Here is a 22224-nt window from a genome sequence, read left to right on the forward strand (position 1 = left end):
ACTCGTCTAATTAGCCCAGGGTGTCAAGCACAGGTGTTAGAGGAAATGTCACAGCACAAACATCACTAATGAACTAGCTCCAGGAGTTAGTATATAGCTAAACTGGAAATGCCTACAGCACCTCCTGCTGCGAGAGGTTAGGGCTGCAGCCCCTGTGATTTGGCACACAACCAGCTCTTGCTTCCTAAGCATCTGCTGAGATAGGCTGGGCTTGGAGTAACTGAGGCCACCCCTCTCCTCCTCCACCAGTGTTCCTGCCCTGTTTCCTAAAGTGCCTCCTCTGGGAAAGGCCAGGAAAAGGAGCAATAAACTCCCTCACCTCTAGGACTCCTGCTCTTTTTCCTGTGGCCTGTGTTGAGAGTTGCACCCCAGAAGGCATTTGCAAGTGCACACATGAGGAAGTTATATTGGGCTTATAAAACTCAGACACAATGCTGCATGTTACTTACTTCATCTATTAACTACCAGACCTCGATCCATCCCTCTCTCCTTACAAGCACTTCTGTAGCAAGCAGGGGCAGTTGGGGGCAGGGGGAACGAAGGGCATGGCTGGGGCTCACTTGGGCAGTGTGATGGGACTAGCCCCAGCTTGTTTTGGAAATGTCAGGAAAATTCCAGAAGCTGAGCACAGCGCTGAATCTGAGCCAGACCCTTCAAGGACAGGGATCTGGATCCTCTCAAATCCAGTTTGGACCGGCATGATATGAGCTCTAGCTGCCTCTCTCCCAGCTGTCTCAGGAACGAATGGCTCATGACCTTACACATTACAACCATATCATTCCTCCCAAAGGAAAAACAGGTCACTCCACAATGGGCAACTTTGAAAGCTGGGGCAAAGGGTGGTAGCTCTGCCACCCCCTGCCCTGGGTGAAAATGCTGCTCTAACAGCCTGTAGCAGGGAATGTGCTACCATATGGTGAATCTTTCTGGCTGGTGATGGAGCCGGAAGTTATCATCATGGTGAAGTTTATGAAGAACAAAATGAGGTGTGTTGGGAACTGGTTCAAAATGACAAGCTATCATTTTCTGGCTAGGGAGCGCTGAGGAAAACCATGTGATCTGAGTCAGTCAGCAGCCAGCCAGTCTGGAAAGAGTCAAGTAAAATGGTGGGGGGATGACTTGCTCCTTGCTGCCTTATGGAGCAGCCTGTTTTCTCACTCTCTGTTTTGGGGTTCGTATGTGCTGTTCTGAATTCAAAGACAGAAAGTAGTGTTACAATGCAACCGTCCAGCAAAAGTATTTATGTTTTTATCTGACTTCTCTGTTGTATGCCATGGAACACAACACAATCCATGCCCGATAAATTCAATCACTTCCTTTGATAAAATCCCAAGTGGAGGGGATAAAGGGAAGGTGTGATTGAGCTGGTGTCAGTGAGAGTTAGTTTCTTAGCAACATATTAACTCTACTTGGCTTGTGCATGACTTTCTCCCATATATTGAAAACCAACTGAAGGAGCATAAGCTTGGGTGCTTAGTGATCACTTAGAGCTTAAGATGCTTTCAGGACATCTGCTTTATTTTGTGTCTGGTTCCAGCTGACTATGCATAACAAGACTCTCTGGGAAGCTCAGCAATTAAAGCAGGGGTGGGCAAACTTTTTGGCCTGAGGGCCACATCGGGTTTCCAAAATTGTATGGAGAGCCAGTTAGGGGAGGCTGTGTCTCCCCAAAGAGCCAGGGGTGGCCTGGCCCCCGCCTCCTATCCGACCCCCCTGCTTCTCGTCCCCTGGCGGCTCCCCTGGGACTCCTGCCCCAGCCAACCTCTCCTGTCCCCTGTCCCATGATGGCCCCCCGGGACTCCTGCCGCATCCACCATCCCCTGATCCCTGTCCCCTGACCACCCCTGGACCTACCACCCCTGACTGCCTTCTGTCCCCCATCCAACGCCCCCTCTCATTCCTGACTGCCCCCACAGGACCCCTGCCCCATCCAACCCCCCTGTTCCCCGCCCTCTTGCAGCTCAGAAAATAAGTACCTGTGAAAGAGGCAGGCTTTCCTGAAAAGGGGGGAGGTATATCTCAGGGTGGCTGACACTCTAACTAAAGTAAGTCCAGCTCCCCTGTGCAACAGAGGCTTCCCCTCCCAGTTGAATCAGTTAAGGTGAGGCTAAAAAGAGTTGGAGGGAGGGGGGAGAGACTGGGTGAGAGGGCCTGGAAGCTGGAGAAAGTGAAACCCTAAAATGTAAGGGGTGAGCTGAGAAACTGGTTCGTTTGGATGGACAATAAAACTGCCTGAATGAGAATGGGGGTGTGGCAGTGAGGCAAAGTGCAGCTTGTTACAGCCTGCAGGCCAGGCATTGTCTCCGTTTGTGTGGGTTCCCTGTGCTGCTTTTAAGCTCTCCATGCCCTACTGCCTCATGCCTCTTTTCTTGTAGCATTTGGGATCAGTTATCACGTCTCCACAGTCCAAGCACTGCCCAGCCTTCATAAGCTTCATTCGGAACGGAGTGACTTCCTTTGCTTGGCAAATTCTAATTGCTTTGTCCGGGTGAATTCTGGGGCTTCCAATAGTCTCTGGCTGTTTTATATCTTTCCCAGATTCCAATCCCAATCTGGTCCCTTATCAGGGACTCTGCACCCCAAACTTGCAAGACTGGCTCTGCAGCCTTGGAGCAGTCACAAACTCCCTGGTGGTTCCACTTTCTTTCTGTGCTCTGCTTGAAAACCTCTCTCTTGCGTTTCATTTTGGCATGGAGCGCACAGTACGGCTCAAATCTCTGTAATGCGCTTTCCTAGTTCCCTGACTATGCTTTATGTGCTTCAGAACCAGCTATTAGCAATATAAGGCAACCTTCTGACTATCTCCCTTTCTGCTGGCACCCATTGCTTGCAGATACACAGTGGGGAGGGGCAGGGTGTAATCCTTTTCCTGTTGTTTTCTATGTATCCAGAGAGTTAATTCTGGAGAAGTTCAGAGTCCCCATTCTTCCACTCAAGGTATTTCTTAGTTCCTTGCTATTCCTGCTCCCATGTGGTGTTCAGTGATCAGTAAGTGCTTATGATGCTTTTAGAGAGCTGCTTTTCTCCGGGTCCGTTTCTAGCTGGCTGACTGTGCATAGCAACAGGAGCTTCCCAGCGCCCCATCTAGACTCTCTTTTCAGGGAAGTTCCGCCCTTAAAGGCACAGTCTCAAATACCACATAAGCAAAGGGTAATGTATGAAGTTGAGTAAACCCAGAGTCAAGGTCAAGACTCAGTAATACTGGACTCTTCCTGACTGATCTGAAAGATGATGGGTGAACAGCATAGATTATTATCAACCTGGGAGGAGCCGTGAACTCCAGTGAAGACAGAAAAGCACCTGAGAGGCAAATGAGAGATGCAGGCCCCAAACAGCAAGGTAAGACTCAGCCTGGGGAAATGCAGCTGGAGAAAAATAACCTGGGGTGTGGGGCAGAAAACGGGATAGTAGTTTGCAACGATATGGCCATGAAACACCGGTGAAATTCTTGAGCTGGGTACTCAAAGGCCTCAGTCCCAGAGCAGGAAGGGGTTAGTCATCCTCTGGCAAGACCTCACCTGGGATACCATGTTCAGCCCTGGGGACCTCAGTACCAGAAAAATGGCCTTTTCTTCCATTTTGCTGCAATACTGTGGGGAGCAATAAACCATAAAACAATCACACATCAATGCAAGCAGGAAACACACTGCACAACACACAGTTGGCTCTCAACCCGGCTGGCAAACAAAGAATGCACTGACTTTGTCAGGGACAGAGAATGTCTGCAACTTTTGGGTGTTAATTCCACCCAGAGAGTGTAGCTTGGGAAAAGCTGATGATCAGCTGGAGGGAATCCAGAGAAGAGGAACAAAATGTATCTGGGGGCTGGCGGAGCTGACTCACGCACAGAGAGAGAAGAGCTGCATGTTGGAGCTTGGCTATGTGACAAGTCACGACTACGTGGGTGGGGTGGGTGGAGCTGGGCTTGATCACTGTGCACAGCATCTGTAAGGTGTAAACCCCAAGCAAGGGAAGAACAAGGGGGAAATGTCACAAGTGACACTTAAGGCTGGACAAAATTCTGGCAACTAGACTGGAGGGTCCTGTCCTGGTCCCTGAGGATGGGGATGGGCTTTTCTAGCTTGTGTTTGCATGATCCTCCAGTCTGCATTTGGACCAGGAGTGGGCGTGGGAGCACCTCATGTCACTCTCCAGCAACCACTCTCAGACACATGCTGATGAGCTCTGTTCACCCCCTTTGGCTGGAAGGCCAGTGAAGCCAGTGGGGTTGAGGGAGGAAGAAGGCAAGGGTGGGAGCTCCTGGGATTGGAAAGAGCCTTTGCAGGCGGGAGACAAACTCAGGCTGATTCCCGTGCTGTTGCAGCAGGGCTGCCCTGGGTACCAACTGAGAGGTGATGATGGGGAGTGAGAGTGGCACTCACTGGGCTGGATGGCATCAATGAGGGCAGTAGGACCAGGGCAGCAAGGAGCGACTGCAACCAGCAGGACAGGGAGAGATGGCCAGGGAGGCACTTTCTGCTCCGGGGTCTGGACATGAGGGAGACACAAGGCAAGTCCCCAGATGATCAGGGATGAGAAATGACTTTTCATCAAACAGGGACAAGCAGGAGCTGGGGCTGGGGCTGGGACTGGGGTTGGTCCTGAGCCTGAGAGGAGAGTCACTGAGATAGCATGGACCTACCTATCACTGGGCATTCACCCCCCCCACCCACACACACAGGGTGAAGTCCTGCCCTGGGCATGCTGCACACCACAGCCCCGCCCCACGTCAGAGCCTAGAGCAGTGCAACTCTTTGTAACTCTTTGGCAGTCGTGTGCAGCTTTTCAGGCCAATCAAATCTCACTGCGTGTGAATGTGCATGTCTTGGTAACTTGACTGGGCGGCTAGCTCAATGAGGAGAGACTGAGCCAGAATGGTATGTCAGTCAGAGGGGGAGCCCTGGCTGAGAGCAGTGAGGGCTGTGCAGTCTTCCCAGGTCTCTGCACCTCTCTGGGCTCCACAGGGCTATGTGCCAGTTTCGGAGTGTCTCTAGGTGACACTGCACTCTGGTGTAGCACTAGCACAGCCCCTTCCCCCTCTCTCTGTGTGTTGTCTGTCTTCTGGCTGCTGCAGGATCTGTGCACAGCCACCTTGCTCTTTTTTGCTTCTGAGTTTGGCTGCTGTTGGAGGAGACACTGAGGTCCCTGGTGACTCAGCCCTGACCCCTTCTCCCAGCAGCGGAAGAGCTGGGCTGCCCCTCTCCTGGTGGGAGCTGTGCTCTTCATGGCTTTGTTGCCTCCCTGGATCCCTGTTTCTGATCAGGACTGTTTCTTATTCACCCTCCTCTCCTTCATCCTCCTGCCTTTGCTGGGCCAAGCAGATCTCAGCCAAGGAGCTCAGCTGTGCCTGGGTTTCCCCCATCCAGACTGTTCCTGTTTGCTTTTTGCTGACCATTCTCCAAGGGGCAGAGGAGATGGACTGAGGCTGAGCTGCAGATTCTGAGCTGCATTAACCGTCCAGCCAGGAAGCTGATAAATAAGATTGGCAAAAAGTTGGACTGTTTTTTTTTTCTTCCCAGGAAACTCAAGCCACCCCAGGAACCTCACTGGGGCCCTAGAGAGGCAAGTGGGGTGCAGCATCGCCGTGGGGCTGGCAGTGTGCGCAGAGGGAGCAGGACTCTTCTGGAAAGGTGTCCAGTTGGATATTCATATCACCACTGGGAATGGCTGAAGCACCCCAGAGCTGGAGAGGCTGCGTGTCAGCCAGAGAGGATGAGGGGACAAAGGGAAGACCCCAAGGGGCGGCAAGAGAAGGGAGTGTAGGACTGATGCTTCCTGCAGGCCTCCAACTGTACCAGGACTTGGACCCTCAATTGGACGAGATGAGAGGAGTCAGAGTGGCAGACAGCCCAGCTGCAAGGGCACAGATGGAGGACCAGTTCCTGAACCTGGCCATCAGAAAGCAGGTGTCCTACAGGTAGGAGCCTCCCCCTCTCTGCACCACTTTGGGGCTAATGCAAACCTAGTGATGGAAGCTTCCCCGGCCAGTTCTGGGAACCTTCACTGGTCCCCTGCTCCCTTCATGGCAGCAGGGAGCTGCAAAACAGTGTCAGCCCTTCACTGCAGGAGCGTGTGGGACCTTCTACGCAACAGAAGCTTCTTTTCCCATCCCAGATTCCTGAGGTCATCTCCTGGGGGTAATAGAGAGATGTGCTTGTGCCCCAATGTGCATGACTCTGGGGGTACCTGCTGACCCCCCCCTTACTGACCCCTGTCTGCGTGGGGTTATTTTACACAAGAGGCTGTGGGAGCTGAGCCCTGGTGTACCTGTCCCATTGAGGGACCTTGTTCCAAATTGCTGTGGGTGGGGAGAGTCACCACTACCAAGAGAGAGGGTGGTGGTGAGGGGTGTCTCTTGGTTCAATAGCTGGTAACCTGTATTCTCACTGACCTGGGCCTTTCAGCTCTTTCCTCCATCATGCTTGTCACTTTAAATTTCCCCCAAAGTCTGGTACTAGGGCCAGGCTGCTACTTGCTCCAGACTTTCTGGCCCCTGTGCCTCTGTCTGACCCCAGCAATCCTGGGAAGTACAGATCAAATAGGGGCTCCCCACAACCTCTGCCCAGGGAAAACAGTCCCTCCCTCAGACTGTTTCCCCACTACTATCCTTACAGCCCCTCTCCCCCTTCTCCTCTAACTGCCCCCTCCTGCTTCCCTTCTTCTCTGTCCCTGGGGCTATGGCTTTTCCCAGGCCCTTCCATAGCAGGGTAGGCCCCACACATCTGCACCGCTGCCTCCTGAGGACACTGGAATGGCCTTGGCAGTTGCTTTGCTCTCCATGGTGCCATTTTCCTCCCTCTCCTTGTTGTTGGGCTCTCCTGGTCTGAGCTGAGAAATTGTTCTTCCTCTCCCACTTGTCTCCCACAAGGTCAGTGGGCCTCAGCTGCAGCCAGCCTGGGAGCTCAAAACCCCTGAGCAGTGATAGGGCCCTGAGGGAGCTGATGCTGGTTCTCTAGGTCTGACCTGGAAAACCTTCTGAGGCACAAAGAAAAGGAGTACTTGTGGCACCTGAGAGACTAACAAATTTATTAGAGCATAAGCTTTCGTGAGCTACAGCTCACTTCATCGGATGCATTTGGTGGAAAAAACAGAGGGGAGATTGATATACACACACAGAGAACATGAAACAATGGGTTTATCGTACACACTGTAAGGAGAGTGATCACTTAAGATAAGCCATCACCAGCAGCAGGGGGGGAAGGAGGAAAACCTTTCATGGTGACAAGCAAGGTAGGCTATTTCCAGCAGTTAACAAGAATATCTGAGGAACAGAGGGGGGTGGGGTGGGGTGGGGTGGGGGGGAGAAATAACATGGGGAAATAGTTTTACTTTGTGTAATGACTCATCCATTCCCAGTCTCTATTCAAGCCTAAGTTAATTGTATCCAGTTTGCAAATTAATTCCAATTCAGCAGTCTCTCGTTGGAGTCTGTTTTTGAAGCTTTTTTGCTGAAGGATAGCCACTCTTAGGTCTGTAATCGAGTGACCAGAGAGATTGAAGTGTTCTCCAACTGGTTTTTGAATGTTATAATTCTTGATGTCTGATTTGAGTCCATTCATTCTTTTACGTAGAGACTGTCCAGTTTGGCCAATGTACATGGCAGAGGGGCATTGCTGGCACATGATGGCATATATCACATTGGTAGATGCGCAGGTGAACGAGCCTCTGATAGTGTGCCTTCTGAGGCACGTTGTTGCAAAGGGATCCAATATGGAATGATTTGCTCCCTGCATGGCTCTTCTTCTATTGAGTTTGCTCTGCCCCCATTCCCCCATCCTCTACACCCAAGAAAAGTTATCCGGGGGGAGGGATGGCATTCTTGCTACTCTTCATTGCCCCAATGAGGCTGCCCACTTCTATGAGCTGTTACCACACACATCCCCTATCTGGATACCTAGTTGAGTTTTTATTCCTGAGTAGCTCCTGCCTCCTGTCTAGGGTTCTGCTCATGTCTTGGTGCCTCCAGTAGCTCAGACTCCATTCTCCCTCCTCCAGGAGGTGAAGGAAGGGCTGGGGCCTGATTGTCCTCTCTCACCATTTGAACCCTGGTGTAACACCATTGATCTCTATGGAATCGCGCCTCAGTCTTACTAGTGTAACTGAGAAGAGACACAGGATCTAGCACTGCTTGCCCTGAGTAGGAGAGGGCACATACAATATGGACTTTGGGATGCTTAGACACTGTGAGATTGGGTCAAGAGGGGAAAGGCTTGCTTTCTTGTGAGCTGGCTTGGATAACCAATCCCACTGAATCCTGCATTCTCCCCTGGACTCTGTATGATCGATTATTCATCAGGGGGCCTGATGAGTTACAGAGTCTGCCCTGAGGCGCTCAGAGTCTAAATATCTTATGCAAAGGAGACATGCAGAGTAGAAGGCTGGTCCTGTGATTAGGATGCTCACTTAGGCCTGAGGAGACCTAGGTTCAGTTTTCTGCTCTGCCACAGGCTTCCTGTATGATCTTGGGCAAGTCACTTGATTTCTTTGTGCCTCAGTTCCCTGTGGAGATATTAGCACTTCCCTACCTCAGAGGGATGTGATGAGGCTAAATGCGATAAAGATTGTAAGGCACTTGAATACTGCCCTAATGGGGGGGCCATGCAGGTACCTTAGAAAGATAGATAATCTGGCAACCTTCTGCTAGGAGCTGACCAAACTCAGTTGGTTGCTAGTCCCTGAGTGGGGAAAAGGGGTGTCCCAATCCTGCATGGACAGGCCCCTCCCCACCATGTTACTGGGTCTGGATCTCTGGGTCCTCCACATGCTCACAAAAATGTCTTATTGGGAGGTGCAGCAGGCTGCATGGTTTGGACCATGGGGATGATTTGCCATAGTTTGGTGCTTTGTCAGCTGCTTTAAAATGTTTCTGCCCTGCTATCAGCAAGAATGAGGGCTTATCATGCACAGTGGAGGGCACAGAGCAGGATTTTCCTTTCTTAGCTGTTTTCCTCCAGATGTGCATGAACGGATTAGCTGGCTGCAATTATCCAAAACTCCCCAGGGGAGGAATGGAACATATTGCAAGCTAATTTAATCAGCCTGGACGTGTTCCAGCTCTAATATTTCTGGGGATCGCTTTCATCCTGCTATTCCAGACCTGATCTCCCCCCACTTACAGCTCTACTGATACTCCTCAATCCTGATCTGCAGAGCCCCTGCTGCTCTTCCAGTCCCAGGTCCCATACAGCTCTGCAGATGCCCCTCATCCTGATGCCCAGCACCAAGGCTCTTTGGAAGAGACTCTGCCCGCTGTACTGAATTTTACGGTGTTTCCGTGAAGGTGACGGGTTGACAGCGCATTCAGAACTAGAGAGATCTCACTTGTACCCTGATCAGGCTTTGGACCCAGCTGCCGGGACATTATCGCCTCTCCTGTGCGGGGATTAGGAGGAGCTGCTTATACCATCCTTGATTGCTGGCATCTGAGCAAAAACGGGATGGTGGCGCTGTGGCAGGAAAATGTCTCAGAGCAGGATGGTGCCCAAGGGGTCCTGTGAAGAGACCAGGCATGGCTGGTCCATAGGGACAGCGTGGAACAGGCGCGGGTATTTATTCCATTATGATACACTGGATTAAGAGGTCAACGCTGGGTGAGGTGGGGACATGATGGAGCCTGTGGCTGCTGGCAGGCTAGAGAGCTGCAGGCAGGCATGTAGCCCTTGCTCTCTTCTCCCGTATGCTCAGCCCTAGACAAGGGCAGCCCTGCATGTTGCACTTGAGCACCCCCTTTGGCCATTGCTCAGTCATGGTGTAAGACTCAAGTAGGTGCTTACCCAAGGCCTTAGATGTGGGAGGGTGCAGAGGGCTCCTGGGGTAGCTGCTGAGTGTGGACACTGCTGTGCAGCACGGTCTCCTCCTTTTGTCCAGGGCTGGATTAACCTTTTGTGGGCCCAGCACCAAACTTATTTGTGGGCCCCCCATGGGGGCAATGGAGCAAGGGACGGGGGGTTGGTCCCCAGAGTGAGGGGCCAGCCAGGGCCAATATGGCACGGCAGGGGCCCCGCTCTGCCCAGCCCAGTGCAAGGGAACTATTTACAAAACAGTAGTTGCCAGACTCACGATGGCCCGCCTGGCCCTGTGCTGCCAACGTGCCCCTTCCCCTCGGGAGTGGATCCATTCCGTGCCACACAGCCCCCCCTGCCCAACACCAGAACCCCCTTCCCTATCCCCCCGATTCCCTATGGCCAAAGCCCCCCCGGACCCTGCCACAAACACACAGCACCCTGCACAGAACCCCCACTCCCTACTGCCCCAACTCACAGAGATCTTCCCCGCCCCCTCACAGCACAGCACCCACCCCAGGCCCTCCAGAGACCTACTCCCCTACGCCCTGCCTCCCAGCCCCACTCACCGGCCCTGCTGGGAGGCGACTGTGTCTGCCGGGCTGAGCCACCAGTGCAGCCAGGGATGGTCCCAGGGTGGGAATTGCTCCGTCTGTCGCCCAGCCAAGCCCCCTACACTGCTCTCCCTAACTGGCCGAGATTGGCCAGGAGCTCTGCACCAGTCCCAGGTGGCTCAGCGTCAGGGAGCCAGGCGGGGCCCCACAGGTGGTGGGAAGCAGAGACTGCCTGGAGCCGGAGGTGCACTGGGGTCCAACCACGAGGCAGAGAGAAGCTGGAGGGTGAGGCCAGGGGGTGGAGAGGAGCCCTTGGCCAGCCGGTGGGCAGGCCGAGAGAAACAAGTGATGGATGGGGAGGGGGGAGTCAGTGGGCTGGTGGGGTCTCGGGGCACAGTGCAAGCGGAGCAGGCTGGGGCCCCTTCTGAGCATGGGTCCAGCTCCAGGGCGCCACTGGCGCCATTGTAAACCCAGCATTGGAAGCATCACACCGATCAAAGCAGATCTCGTGCTATGTGGAGGTACACTGGCCAGCAGAATAAATGGGTTTTCTGAGCCCCTACCTGCTGGCATCACTAGCTTGCCCAGCTCCTGCTGTGGCCCTATTAGCCAGCACAAGGGAGATGTGACATCAGTCATTATATAAAGGGTCTGAAATGAGAAGAAATGATATTTTAAGCCTCTGGATATTTAGTGCCTTCCAGAAATAGCTGCTGTGGTTCATGGAGTGGTGGAATGGGGGCTCAGTGCACAGATTATAGTTAGTGCTTCCAGCAGCAGGTTCGTGCCAACCCTGCTAATGATGCTGAATTATGCCACAACCTCATTGAGTCAGGGACAACTGCCCCACTGGGGAAATGCCTCGGAAGTACCAGCAATTCTTGCTCCCTCTGCCACCACGATAAGAGGCTGAGCAGGTGCCTGATTTTAATGCCTGACTCTCTGACAGTCACTCATGCTGTGACTCTGGGCAACACTTAGGCCAAAATGGACAAAGTAAGGGTCATAAAGTTAGGCTCAAATCCCCTTTTATTTAGGCACTTCTCCTGAAGTGGGCTGGTTTTCCAAGGTGCTAGGCACCTGCAGCTCTCAGGCCTGGCAGTAGCAATCAGGTGTACTTGGCCGTGGTGAGAATCAGGCCATTTACCAGATTGAGGTGCCTCATTTTAGGCCTGTACGGCTGACTATATTGAGCCACACTCTGTCCTGCACTCACACCTAGACAAGCCCCCAAAGGGGAACCCTCTCTGACTCACTGGCCCAGGTAGCCCTGCACAGGAAGTGACACATTCGGATTCACCTGTTACACTGGCTGAGTTAATAATCATCCCCTCGGTGCCAGGGAATCAGAAACTCCCCCAGAAGACACATGGCAAGTGACAAAGCCTCTGCTTTCCCCAGCAGAAACCTGGGGGCTGTGTGGCTGGCTTAGGCCTGTCCCTGCTGCAGCCTCAGGGATCTCAGCAGTTTGGGTTACTCTTGTCTTTGGCACCACGCAAGAGGTTCCCTGCAGATGTTTGGGATGCAGCTCACAGCATCAACCTCCCTTCACCATCCCAGCCTCCCAGCTCCTGGGCTGTGCAGGCAGATGGGCATGGGCAGAGACTGGGGGTGCAGGCATGGGAGGACATTGCCCCCCCACTGGGTACATCACAGAGTTGATGCATGGAAGTGGGGGCTCCCAGATTTTGTCAGTTTCCTCACCTGGGCTACTTAAGGGGAGGGCAGGAGAGCAGCTCCTGACCCTTGCAGTGGAACTCCAGCGTGGGGCCATTTCAATTTTACTAGCTTTTAAAATAAGAGATGTGTCCCTGAAACACAGACCTCTAGACATAGGGGCCAGATGCTAATCACGTCGTAGCAAGTGAACATAAGATCTGAGCTGCTTCCCAAGCGTCTCAGTGTACAGCATTGACTGTGTCAAGCCCAGGAGAGTGACCGAGAGAAGGTTAAATGTGAGCGGAAGGTGCTTAGGCAGATGGGCAAAGGGGACAGGCTTTGGCAACGGATTTGTTTGATGTGTGCATTGCGTGTGCTGAAGAAAATCATAATTACTGGCCAGGGTCTGTTTTGTGCTGAGAAAATAGTTTATACTTGTTTTATTGAACAGCAACAAAGCCCTTCCATCCCAGGAGAACAGGGTGTATTTCTTTCTAAAAAGGTGACATAGGGAAAGAGAAAAGCTAATCTACCCGTCTTTCTGAAAGACACATATTTTGACACGTCATATAAGGATTTCATTTCCGTTTAGTAACATCAACAACATAGTTACATGAAAGTGCTAGGTTCTGTTTATTCAATAATTTGTTTTTATGCTATGTTGATTTTTAAGTGGTAGCTGGTAAACACAGAAAATAAGTTAAAACAAAAAATTATGGGTGATTAAATAATGAATGAAAACTGCATTTGTGATTTCAAGTACACTGTAACTTAAGTACCACTAGCAATCGGTAAATCTGCAGTGAGATCTATGCCTATTATTAATAGTATTAGGACCCTTTCCTCCCCCAAATATAGAAGTCAAACTACGCCAATGCAGCTGGGCCTGTTTGCACTGCATCCCAGAAAGCAAACTGCAGGGGCCCAGAGGTTAGCCAGTGTGACAGCCTGAGGCTAAGCTGTCCCCATGGCTTGGGTTTGTTGTTGCTCATGTGCTCAGGACAGGGAACGTGCTGTGGCTCTTGCAAGGCCAGGACAGCAGCAGAGAGTGAGTCCATTTCCCTTTTCCTTCTCAACCAGCAGGGCTCCACCTGGGCTCTGGGAGACTTCCCCAAAGGCAGCAGCCAGCTCCAGCACCGGCCACCTCAGCTGGCCCAACTGCACGCTCAGCAATCCCTAGCTCTTGGCCCTCATTTGCTCTAGCAAGGCTGGGCTAATAGGTCTCATTCCTGCCCTGCCAGACCCTCTCCTCTGCCAGAGTCAGCCCCTCTGTTCTATCCTGACGCTCTTTGCTGACAGCCCCATGCTGCCCCTCTTGAGGCAGAGCAGGGCCTGCCACAGCAGCCTCGTGCTTATTGCCTGCAGTGGTCCAACGATGAGTTCTCATTTCCTGTCCTGGTCTCCAGTGTGAGATTAGCCCCACACGGAGACTGGTAGTGCTGCAGCATGTCTGTTCCTATGCCTGCTTTGCAGAGAATGAGGTCCCAAGGTGAATCATGGGCTTCTAATGAGGGCTGGAGCTACAGCATCATGGCTTCTCAGCAGGGCCACAGGGATGGCAGGTAGGATGCACCTGATGCTTCTCACAGGCTGTGCCAGGGAGTTAAATATAACCGAGAGCACTTGGAGGGGGCTGCTTTGCAATGTAAATAGCGAGGGGGGGAGAGAGCTCTATGGCAGCCTGCTTCACATGCGAAGGGTGGAGTGGAGCCAGGGAGAGCCAGCAAGACCTGCAGAGAAGAGGGAATCTGGACAGCCAGGGGAGCTGGTTGCATCTGCACCTCTGCTCTCATTCAGTTGTGGCTGGCTCCTATGCAGCCCAGGGGTTCCAGCTCATTCATTAGCTGCTCTGCTTGCTACCTTGCAGAGAAAAACTATTGAAACACAGGGGTAAATCCAAGGCATCCAAACCCCAGAGCAGGCAGCTGATACCAGGATGCTGAGCACAGGAGAGAAACTCTGCCCTGCTCCACTTCTGAGATGCAGCTCATTTGTAAACCCCTCCTGCTGAGCCACTGCCCAATGGCCCCTTTGCAGTAGCTGTGGTATAGTCAGATTAAAGGAGCTGCATAGGGCCCTCAGGAGGGTATTCCCAATGGACAAGGCCTTCTGCAGGAGCTGCAGAGATGGTTATGAGCTGTGGCAAAAGCCCTTGGGAACAGGATTGGGCTGGGGACAGGAGGAAGTGTGGCCAGGGTGTTCTTGCACCCTGGATTCTCCCCAGAAGCTGCAAAGTACCCAGGCACCTGGGCAGGAGTTAGGGCTCCTGGCAGCCCAAGTGCCTCCACTTTACCCTGTGCCAGGCTGTGTGCCAGCTTGAATGTGCCAACAGTCAGACAAACTACTACCAGATGCTGTGTACTTGCAGGTGACATCACCTACCTCTGGAGGGGACATTTCCCCTTGATCTGAAGTAAGGCCTGGGCTGAAATCAGAATAGGAGCTGCATCTGCATGGTCAACACACTAATTCCTGTAGCCTCAGCTAGCATATGTTACTGCTCCCTGTATGGGTAACAGGCAGGTAAAGTAAAGGCTTATCCAGACCATTATCTGTTATAAGTGCATGGGATGTGCAGGGTTGGGTTTTATTAATTCATAAAGTTAAAGTCAGCAGAACTTGACCCTTTGTAAACTATCCCAAGTTTACACTGAGCTCAATGAACTCCCTTCCCCATCAATTACAAGGTGGTCTAAATCTTTCTCCTTGACTCTGCTGGCTGCATTAGGAACATAATATAAGAGCTATCTGCGTAAGGCGGTGCACACTACTGTCCTCTTGTAGATGGAAATGTGACTGCTCAATTGTGTGTCATAGGTAAACAGGTAATGGAGATTCTTCTTTAGCCCATGTGACTTATGGAGCAGGAGCCCCTGAGCTCTGCCCCTGCTGCTCTTTGAGAGTCTCTGAGTGGTCTTGCTGTGCAGCTCATCGACTGTCATGAAGTCCTGGGTAGCTCAACACTGAGCAGAATGCTGGAGCTGCTGTCATTGAATGTGGGTGTGAGGAAATGAGGTGCAAGAGCACATCAAGTGCACCAGCTCCCAGCAGTGAGGCTGTATGTGGAAGGGGTGAACAGCTTCTTCTAGCTCAGCCTCTCCTCTGAATCCTGTCTGCTAGCCTTTTAATCACATTAATCGGCTGCACAGAACCACGAAATCAAATTCCCAATTATCCCCACCAAGCTGTGCCTGCAGCTCTTTGACAGAGCTATCCATCTCTGCTTCTCTCTGTGCATCTGGGAGAAAGGGAGCGCTGCTGCAAAAGGGTGACGCTCACCGGCACTGCTGTGGCAAAGCTCCCGCTTCAGGAGTCCCAGCGGGGTACCGCTGTGGGGAAACTCCCATTGCCAAAGTCTCAGCTACGCTCTGACAGGAAGTGCTGGGTAAACTGTTGCTCCCTGTAGTTCAGATCTCTGAAGAATTTGGGGAGGTGTCCCTGACTCCCTCTGTTTCCCTGGTTCCACATGGGTAGATGGATCACTTGCTAATGTGTTCTCCTTCCACCTGCCCTGCTCTAGCTGGAATCCTGTCCGTGGGACTGAGGAAGTGGAAAAAATCCAGCCTGTGCTATGTATTGGGACTCCCTTGGCACATTTACTGCCACTCCTGCTCTGGAGCTCAGTCAGCTTTTTGACCAAGAGTTAGTTCCCCTCTTGGGAGCTGCATAGGGCTAGGCAGGTGCTTTCCTGGGCTCAGCAGTCTGAGAGCTCCCAGGCAGGGGCCTCAATTCAGAAAAATGTTGTGGCAAAGTTGTGTCAGAATATAGAACATACGTGATATTCTAGCCTGAGAAGATGGGAGAAGTGGAAGAGCGTATAGACCTATGGAAAGTCTGGGGGAGGGCAACTCCCATCAGAAACAAGGCCTCTGCTCCCAAATGCATCGGGTAGGAACTGACAGCCCCATTTCCTCCATGGAGGTGCAGGCTGTTTCACACTGAGTGTAGCGCAGGCCCTGGCTTGGGAAGGGCTGCCATGCATGAATTAAGTTGCTCTAAGAGGCAGGTGTGAAGCAAAGAGCTCACTAGGGCTGGCATATGTTGATTCCCTGTCCTCAGCCCTTCCTGCTGCTGGTCATGGTGTAGCCAAGCTTTGGGAATGCAGCAGGTTCAGCCTGATGGAAGGAGGTGTGGTGTGAGTGTGGGTCAGCCTTTCCAGGGAGTCTCCTCTTTCCAGCAGCACCATCCGCTCTGCACCCAGGGAGTTAGGGGGCTGCTTGATTTTCTTGAGCGATCCCCCTTCCCACCAGGCTGTACCCTGCCCTGGGCTTGGTGGTTGCTGTAGCTCTGGGGCTCAGCTCCCAGCCGGGGATGCAGCACTGAGGAGGGGCAAGCGAGGCTCCAGAGGCAGCCATAGGTGCTGGAACTAGAGGAGCTGGGGGTGCTTCTGCACCCCCTGGCTTGAAGTGGTTTCCATCATATACAGGGTTTACAGTTGGTTCAACGGCTCTCAGCACCCCCACTATACAAATTGTCCCGACCCCCCTGAAGGCAGCGGGCTGCAACCAAGCCTGGCTGCGTGGAGGGCAGGTACGTGCCATTCCCACCACCCTGCTCTAGCCTGGTCCTCCTCTCTTCCCGACGCGTTTCCTGTGCACGCTCAGTACGTGCGCAGTGCAGCGGAGAACCTTGTGCCATCTGCTGGCAGGCTTCTGGAAGCACAGTACCATGCCGGCTGGCCGGGGAGCGCTAGGGCAAAGAGATCCCGTCTCAGGGCTGCTACGAACTGCCCTGGGTCTGCTGCCTGCCTGCCAGGCTAGGTGTGGACACGGCCAGCTGCATGGTAGGGGAGAGTCAGTTAGCAATTTCAGGTCCTCCCGCGCGGGTGTTAGTGACACAGGGATGCAGCCTGTCTGTGCTTCCCTGAGTTTTCCAAGGGCAGTGTCTGTGAGGGAGTGACAGGGGCAATGATCATCCCAAATCCGGGGCACAGCAGGTTGGCGTACAATCCCTGGTTCTTTTACCTTGTAACCCTCATTCAGCAAGTCTGGGCTGTGTTAAGCCTCTGGACCTGTCTGTTGTGATCTAGGTTTCCTGAAGCCTGAGCAGACTGACCAGGCTGCCTCCGCTCCTGTACTGTTCACCAAAGACTGGCCCAGAGACTCCTTTCTATCATTTATACTATGCCCAGTGCATGCTGGGGCAGGACTTTGGAAGTTCAGAGAGTCTTTCTTGAGGGGATACATATGCAATGTGAATGGGATCCAGTGAGGGACCTTGCTGGAACGTGTTCATGTTTCCATTAACCTGCCACAATACAGTAGGAACAGGTTGCAAAAGTCCCCAGCATTTCCTTGGAGTTATGCAGCCTAAGTAATTAGGAGCTGCTGGAGGCTATAAAATGTACAGGGAAAGCTGGCTTGTGTTAGCCCTACCATCTAGTTTGTAATGAAAGAGGGGGAATGGGAGGGGGAGGTTACAGAAATGTGAAAGTCTCAAAGAATAGGGGGTTCCTTTGTGTGGCAAGATCTTGATCAGTGGAACTGGAGTCAGAGGGCCAGTGTTCCTTGGATAGTGTCTTTAATGGCCAGGAGAACTATCATTCCAAACTCTGGGTCAGAGACTGACACGCAGTGCTTGGCTCTTCCACCTGTACTCCTGAGGGCATCCTGCACCAAAAAATTAAAAATTCTGCGCACAATATTTTAAAATTCTGCACATTTTATTTGCCAAATAAACGTGGATGCTCCAGCATGGCATTGAGGAGCACAGGCCACTGGCTGCACAGAGGTGGGAGATCACTGTGCAGCTCCCCCACCACCCTGGACACAGACTCAGTAGAGAGGCTGCACCACCCTGACACAGCACAAGGACTGGGCCTGCCCCAGAAACATGCCCCCTCCTCCGTGCCAGGTGCACCAGGTGTGGGCAGGTGGGCTCATCAAGTCAGGATCCTTAGTGTGGGGGGATCACGCTGTGGGTTGAGAGGGTTTTGTATGAGGTAATCTGGATGTGGGTGGCTCAATGGGGGATCCAGGTGCGGGGGGGATCTGGATGCACAGGGACTTGTTGCAGGGTTCTGGGTGCAACGGTAATGGGACTGTGCAGGGGGGTCCAGGTGAAGGTGGTTGGGGCTCAGTGGGGGGGGTCTGGATGTGTGTGAGGGGATAGAGCTTGGCAGGGGGTCTCGGTGTGGGAAGTTCAGGGGGGGTCCAGGTGCTGGGGGAGTGTGGTTCAGTGTGGTGGGGATCCCGGTGCGACTGATTGGGGCTCGATGGGGTGGTGATCCGAGTGCGGGTGGCTCGTCAGGCCAGGTGCTGGAGGAGTGGGGATCGTCGCGGAGGTTCTGAGTGTGGGGGGGTGGGGGTGAGGATTGGCAGGAGGGTCTGGGTATGAGGGGTTCTGGCTGCAGAAGGGTTGGGTGGATGCGGGATCCCTCTCCCTGAAGCTGAGGAGCGACGGGTGCAGGAATCAGGGTGGTGGTGGTGGTGGGGAGTTTGCAGAGCTTCCTGCAGCTGGGGGAGAAATCTGGAGGTGGGGAAAGAGGAAGTCCCGTCCTCCCCAGCTCAGCCAGGACTAGCAGCTGAGCCAAGCAGGGTAGGGAGCTGAGTCTTCCCCAGTCCTGCTGCCTGCACCACAGTGATTTACCTCTCTGCCGGCTGCCCTGGGTACCCAAAACATATTGCTGGGGAGGGTCCCATGACCACTCTTGTGGCTTCCCCTTGCTTCCCTGTCAGAAAGTCATTTTTCTGCGGGGAAGCAAAGAAATCTGTGGGGGACATAAATTCTGCATGTGCGCAGTGGCACAGAATTTCCCCAGGAGTACACCTTGTAACTGTATTCAGCAAGTATGGGCTGTGTTGAGCCTCTGGGCATGTCTGGTGAGATCTGAAGGTTTCCTAAAGCCTGAGCAGATTCAGACTAAGCTGAGTATCCATGTGCTTGTAAAAGTGCTCATTCTTACACCGGGCGGTCTCGCTTTTCCCTGCTGATGCAGGTGCTGGCCGTGAGTTTAGGTATGTTCAGTCATCATAATAGACATGTTCAGACATATCAGTCTCATAACAGAATGTGCTTTTGCCATTTCCACAAGCTCTGTAGCTTGTTTACCCGGCTTCCTTCTGAATTGCCAACGTTACTGTAATGATGTTGGCTTTGGTGGGACCCAACTGAGAGTACCAATTCAGGACAAATTGCTTAAAGCAGGGCAGTTACAGCCCAAGGCTGGGGTTCCTTTGCACACCAAGGCAAACCAAACCAGCCAAACAGAGAAGACTTCAGTTTTACCCCACTGGCTAACCATAAGTCACACAAGCAATTTCCTTAGACACTACAGTTTCCCAGTATCATCACCAGTGCCACTCATTATGGGGATGAATGCTTATGAAAACCAATACCCCAGTAAAAGAAAAAAGGTTCTCTTTATCCCGAAGGACCAAGGCCCCAACCCAGATCAATATGCAAATTAGATCTTACCCACAAATCATGCTGTTGCCAATCCTTTAGAATCTAAAGTCTAAAGGTTTATTCATAAAAGGAAAAAGATATAGATGAGAGCTAAAATTGGTTAAATGGAATAAATTACATAGAATAATGGCAAAGTTCTTAGTTCAGGCTTGTAGCAACGATGGAATAAACTGCAGGTTCAAATCAAGTCTCTGGAGTACATCCACAGCTGGGATGGGCCATTCAGTCCTTTGTTCAGAGCTTCAGTTTGTAGCAAAGTCCCTCCAGAGGCAAGAAGCTGGACTGAAGACAAGATGGAGATGAGGCATCAGCCTTTTATAGTCTCTTGCCATGTGGCCTTTGCTTTCTTTGTCCTAAGGACACACTATCCAGCACATGGCATAGAAAAACCTTAGAGTTCTGTCCACAGGCAGGTCCCTGCATACCTTGCTGAGTCACAAGGTGTGTCTGCCGACTCTCAATGGGTCAATTGTATAGCTGATGGTCCTTAATGGGGCAGGGTAGGCAGAGCTGACACCAACTTGTCTGGGGTATCACCTAGAAGCATAGCATAAGTTTGAAATTCAGACAGTATAAGCCAATATTCATAACTTCAACTACAAAAATGATACACATATACAGATAGCATAATTATAACCAGCAAATCATAACCTTCCCATGACAACTTCTGTACAATATTTGCTGTAAATATATAACAGTGGTTGCAACAGTGATCTATACGGTTACAGATTCTGTCAATAACGTCACACTGCCACTGCCAGAGACTGGCTCATTGTTAGTTTGTGCTGTTTTGGAGTGAGAATGGGGTAGCTGCAATAAGACAGACTGAGTAGCTGTGCTTGTGACAGCTATTTGTTTTTCTGTGTACTGTCCCTTTAAATACCTCAGGTCTCTCTCTGTCTGTTTTGAGCAGCTGCCATTTTATATGACTGTATGATGGGGGGGAGAGAGACATCCTATGCTCTGCCATGGAGACTTTACTCTTGTGCTTTCTTGTTTTGTTGGTCTGTTAATTTGTGGTGAAATTTACTGGATCTGAAAGGTGCTGGGATCCCAGTGGTGGGTGCGATATAAGAACCTGGATAGATGAAACATTCCCAAGCATGGGGAATACAACTTCCCTACAGCGTGTATTGTGTGCTACTTACTGTGTCTCAGTCAATCCTGAGTCCAGGCAGGCGGTGGCCTGGGGTGCCATCAGTGCCTTTGCTACTGAGGCTGCCTCTTTTGGGGTGTCTGGCTGATCTGAGGTGCTTTGCCCTTGGGGGGGACTGATTTCTCCATCCCAGAATCCTGTGTACCAGGGCTTGTTTCCTCTTGCCTAGGATGGAGTAGAGGCTTCTCTGGACAGGCTTCTGGGCATCCCAGCTCTGCAAAGGAACTTAGCTTATGGTGTGGGCTGTCCGGGACTGGAGCATTGTTTAGCGAGATGAAGCAACAGCTTTAGCTGCGCTTTCGGGAAGTGCAGAAAGAGGAAACAGGTGAAGAGAATGAACAAAGCCACTAGTCCCCTACGATTCTGATGGCAGAGAGCTGGCAAGAACCTGCCTGTGGAATGACTCCAAAACTCAACCACAGGGGGAAGCAGGAGAGAGAACCCAGGCTGCAGTGAGGACCACCTGCCTGCACTGCAGCAGATGTGGAGGCACCGGTCATGGGACGTCCCCCAAAGCCTACCAGAAGCCACAGATACAAGGTACCCACTGTGCCTGGGTCTCTGCTCGTTTTCTTTTGCTTGCTGGGCTGATGCCCTCTGCTTCTAGTGTGGACAGCAGCCACTTATATCTTACCTTGAGGGAGAAGGTTTCTTTGGGGCTTGCCGTGTTCCCAGATCCTTGCCTGTAATCCCCTTCCCTTATCCCAATGCCTGTGGTATGGTATTGAGATTTCCTGGCTCTAACATTCAGTGGGTGTCTACCTATGTAGTCAGTTTGTTCCTGCATCTGATTCCATTAGCACATGGAGCATGTCTTGTGTCCTGCTGGGAAAGGGGTGGGGGAGAGGGTCATAAGACTGTCTGCCCTCCGCCCCCACCCCCGAGTCTGCTGGAAAAGGGTTGTGGATGAGGCTCCTTAACTCCTGCCTAGAAAAGGTTGTGGGGACACCCAGGACTAAGCATTTCCCAGGGGTGCCTGGCCCACAATGACAAACCCACCCCCCACCCTCATCTCTAGCAGGGGATCTTCCCCTATCAGCCTTTACACACTGAGCCCTCAGCCTGACTTCGCCTAATTCAGGGAGAGACACTGAGCTCACAGGATCCTACCTCACTTCCAAAGTTACTTTCTTTCTGTGCAAAAAGGATTGGCAGCTCCCATTGCCAGGAAACAGGTTTCCTTGGCGAAATCAACATCTCCGTTATTAAACCTAACTCTAAAACCTCGGTGTATCCTCAGGGATGTTGAGCTACAGAGCAGGCCAGCATGTTTAAAGCTTTCGATTAGGGCTGTTGATTAATCGCAGTTAACTCACACAATTAACTTTAAAAAATTAACGGTGATTAATCGCACAGTTAAACTATCGAATATCAATTGAAATGTATTAAATATTTTGGATGTTTTTCTACATTTTCAAATATATTGATTTCTATTACAACACAGAATACAAAGTGTACACTGCTCACTTTATATTATTATTTTTATTACAAATATTTGCACTGTGAAATGATAAATAAAATAAAACTTGTTTGTCTTAGTGATTGGGTGAACAAGAAGTAGGACTGAGTTGACTTGTAGCCTCTAAAGTTTTACATTGTTTTGTTTTTGAGTGCAGTTATGAAACAAAAAAAATATACATTTGTAAGTTACACTTTCACGATAAAA

General features: G+C 51.7%; 1 protein-coding gene across 9 annotated transcripts in view; it reads left to right on the top strand.

The window, feature by feature from the left end:
* Positions 1-4884: 4884 nt before the first annotated feature.
* DGKZ (diacylglycerol kinase zeta) overlaps positions 4885-22224 on the top strand; it is a 104927-nt gene continuing 87587 nt past the window's right edge. For 2 of the 9 annotated variants that reach the window (XM_038405208.2, XM_043515637.1), the window contains exon 1: positions 20705-21098. In XM_038405208.2, coding sequence (XP_038261136.1) covers positions 21040-21098 — 59 coding nt within the window. In that variant the 5' untranslated portion in view covers positions 20705-21039. Of the gene's footprint in view, positions 5918-20701; positions 21099-22224 lie in introns of those variants that run through there. The other 7 variants (XM_043515635.1, XM_043515632.1, XM_038405204.2 and 4 more) reach the window with 7 other exon arrangements.

This window comes from Dermochelys coriacea, chromosome 6 (assembly GCF_009764565.3).
Source record: "Dermochelys coriacea isolate rDerCor1 chromosome 6, rDerCor1.pri.v4, whole genome shotgun sequence".
NCBI classification, from domain to species: Eukaryota; Metazoa; Chordata; order Testudines; family Dermochelyidae; genus Dermochelys; species Dermochelys coriacea.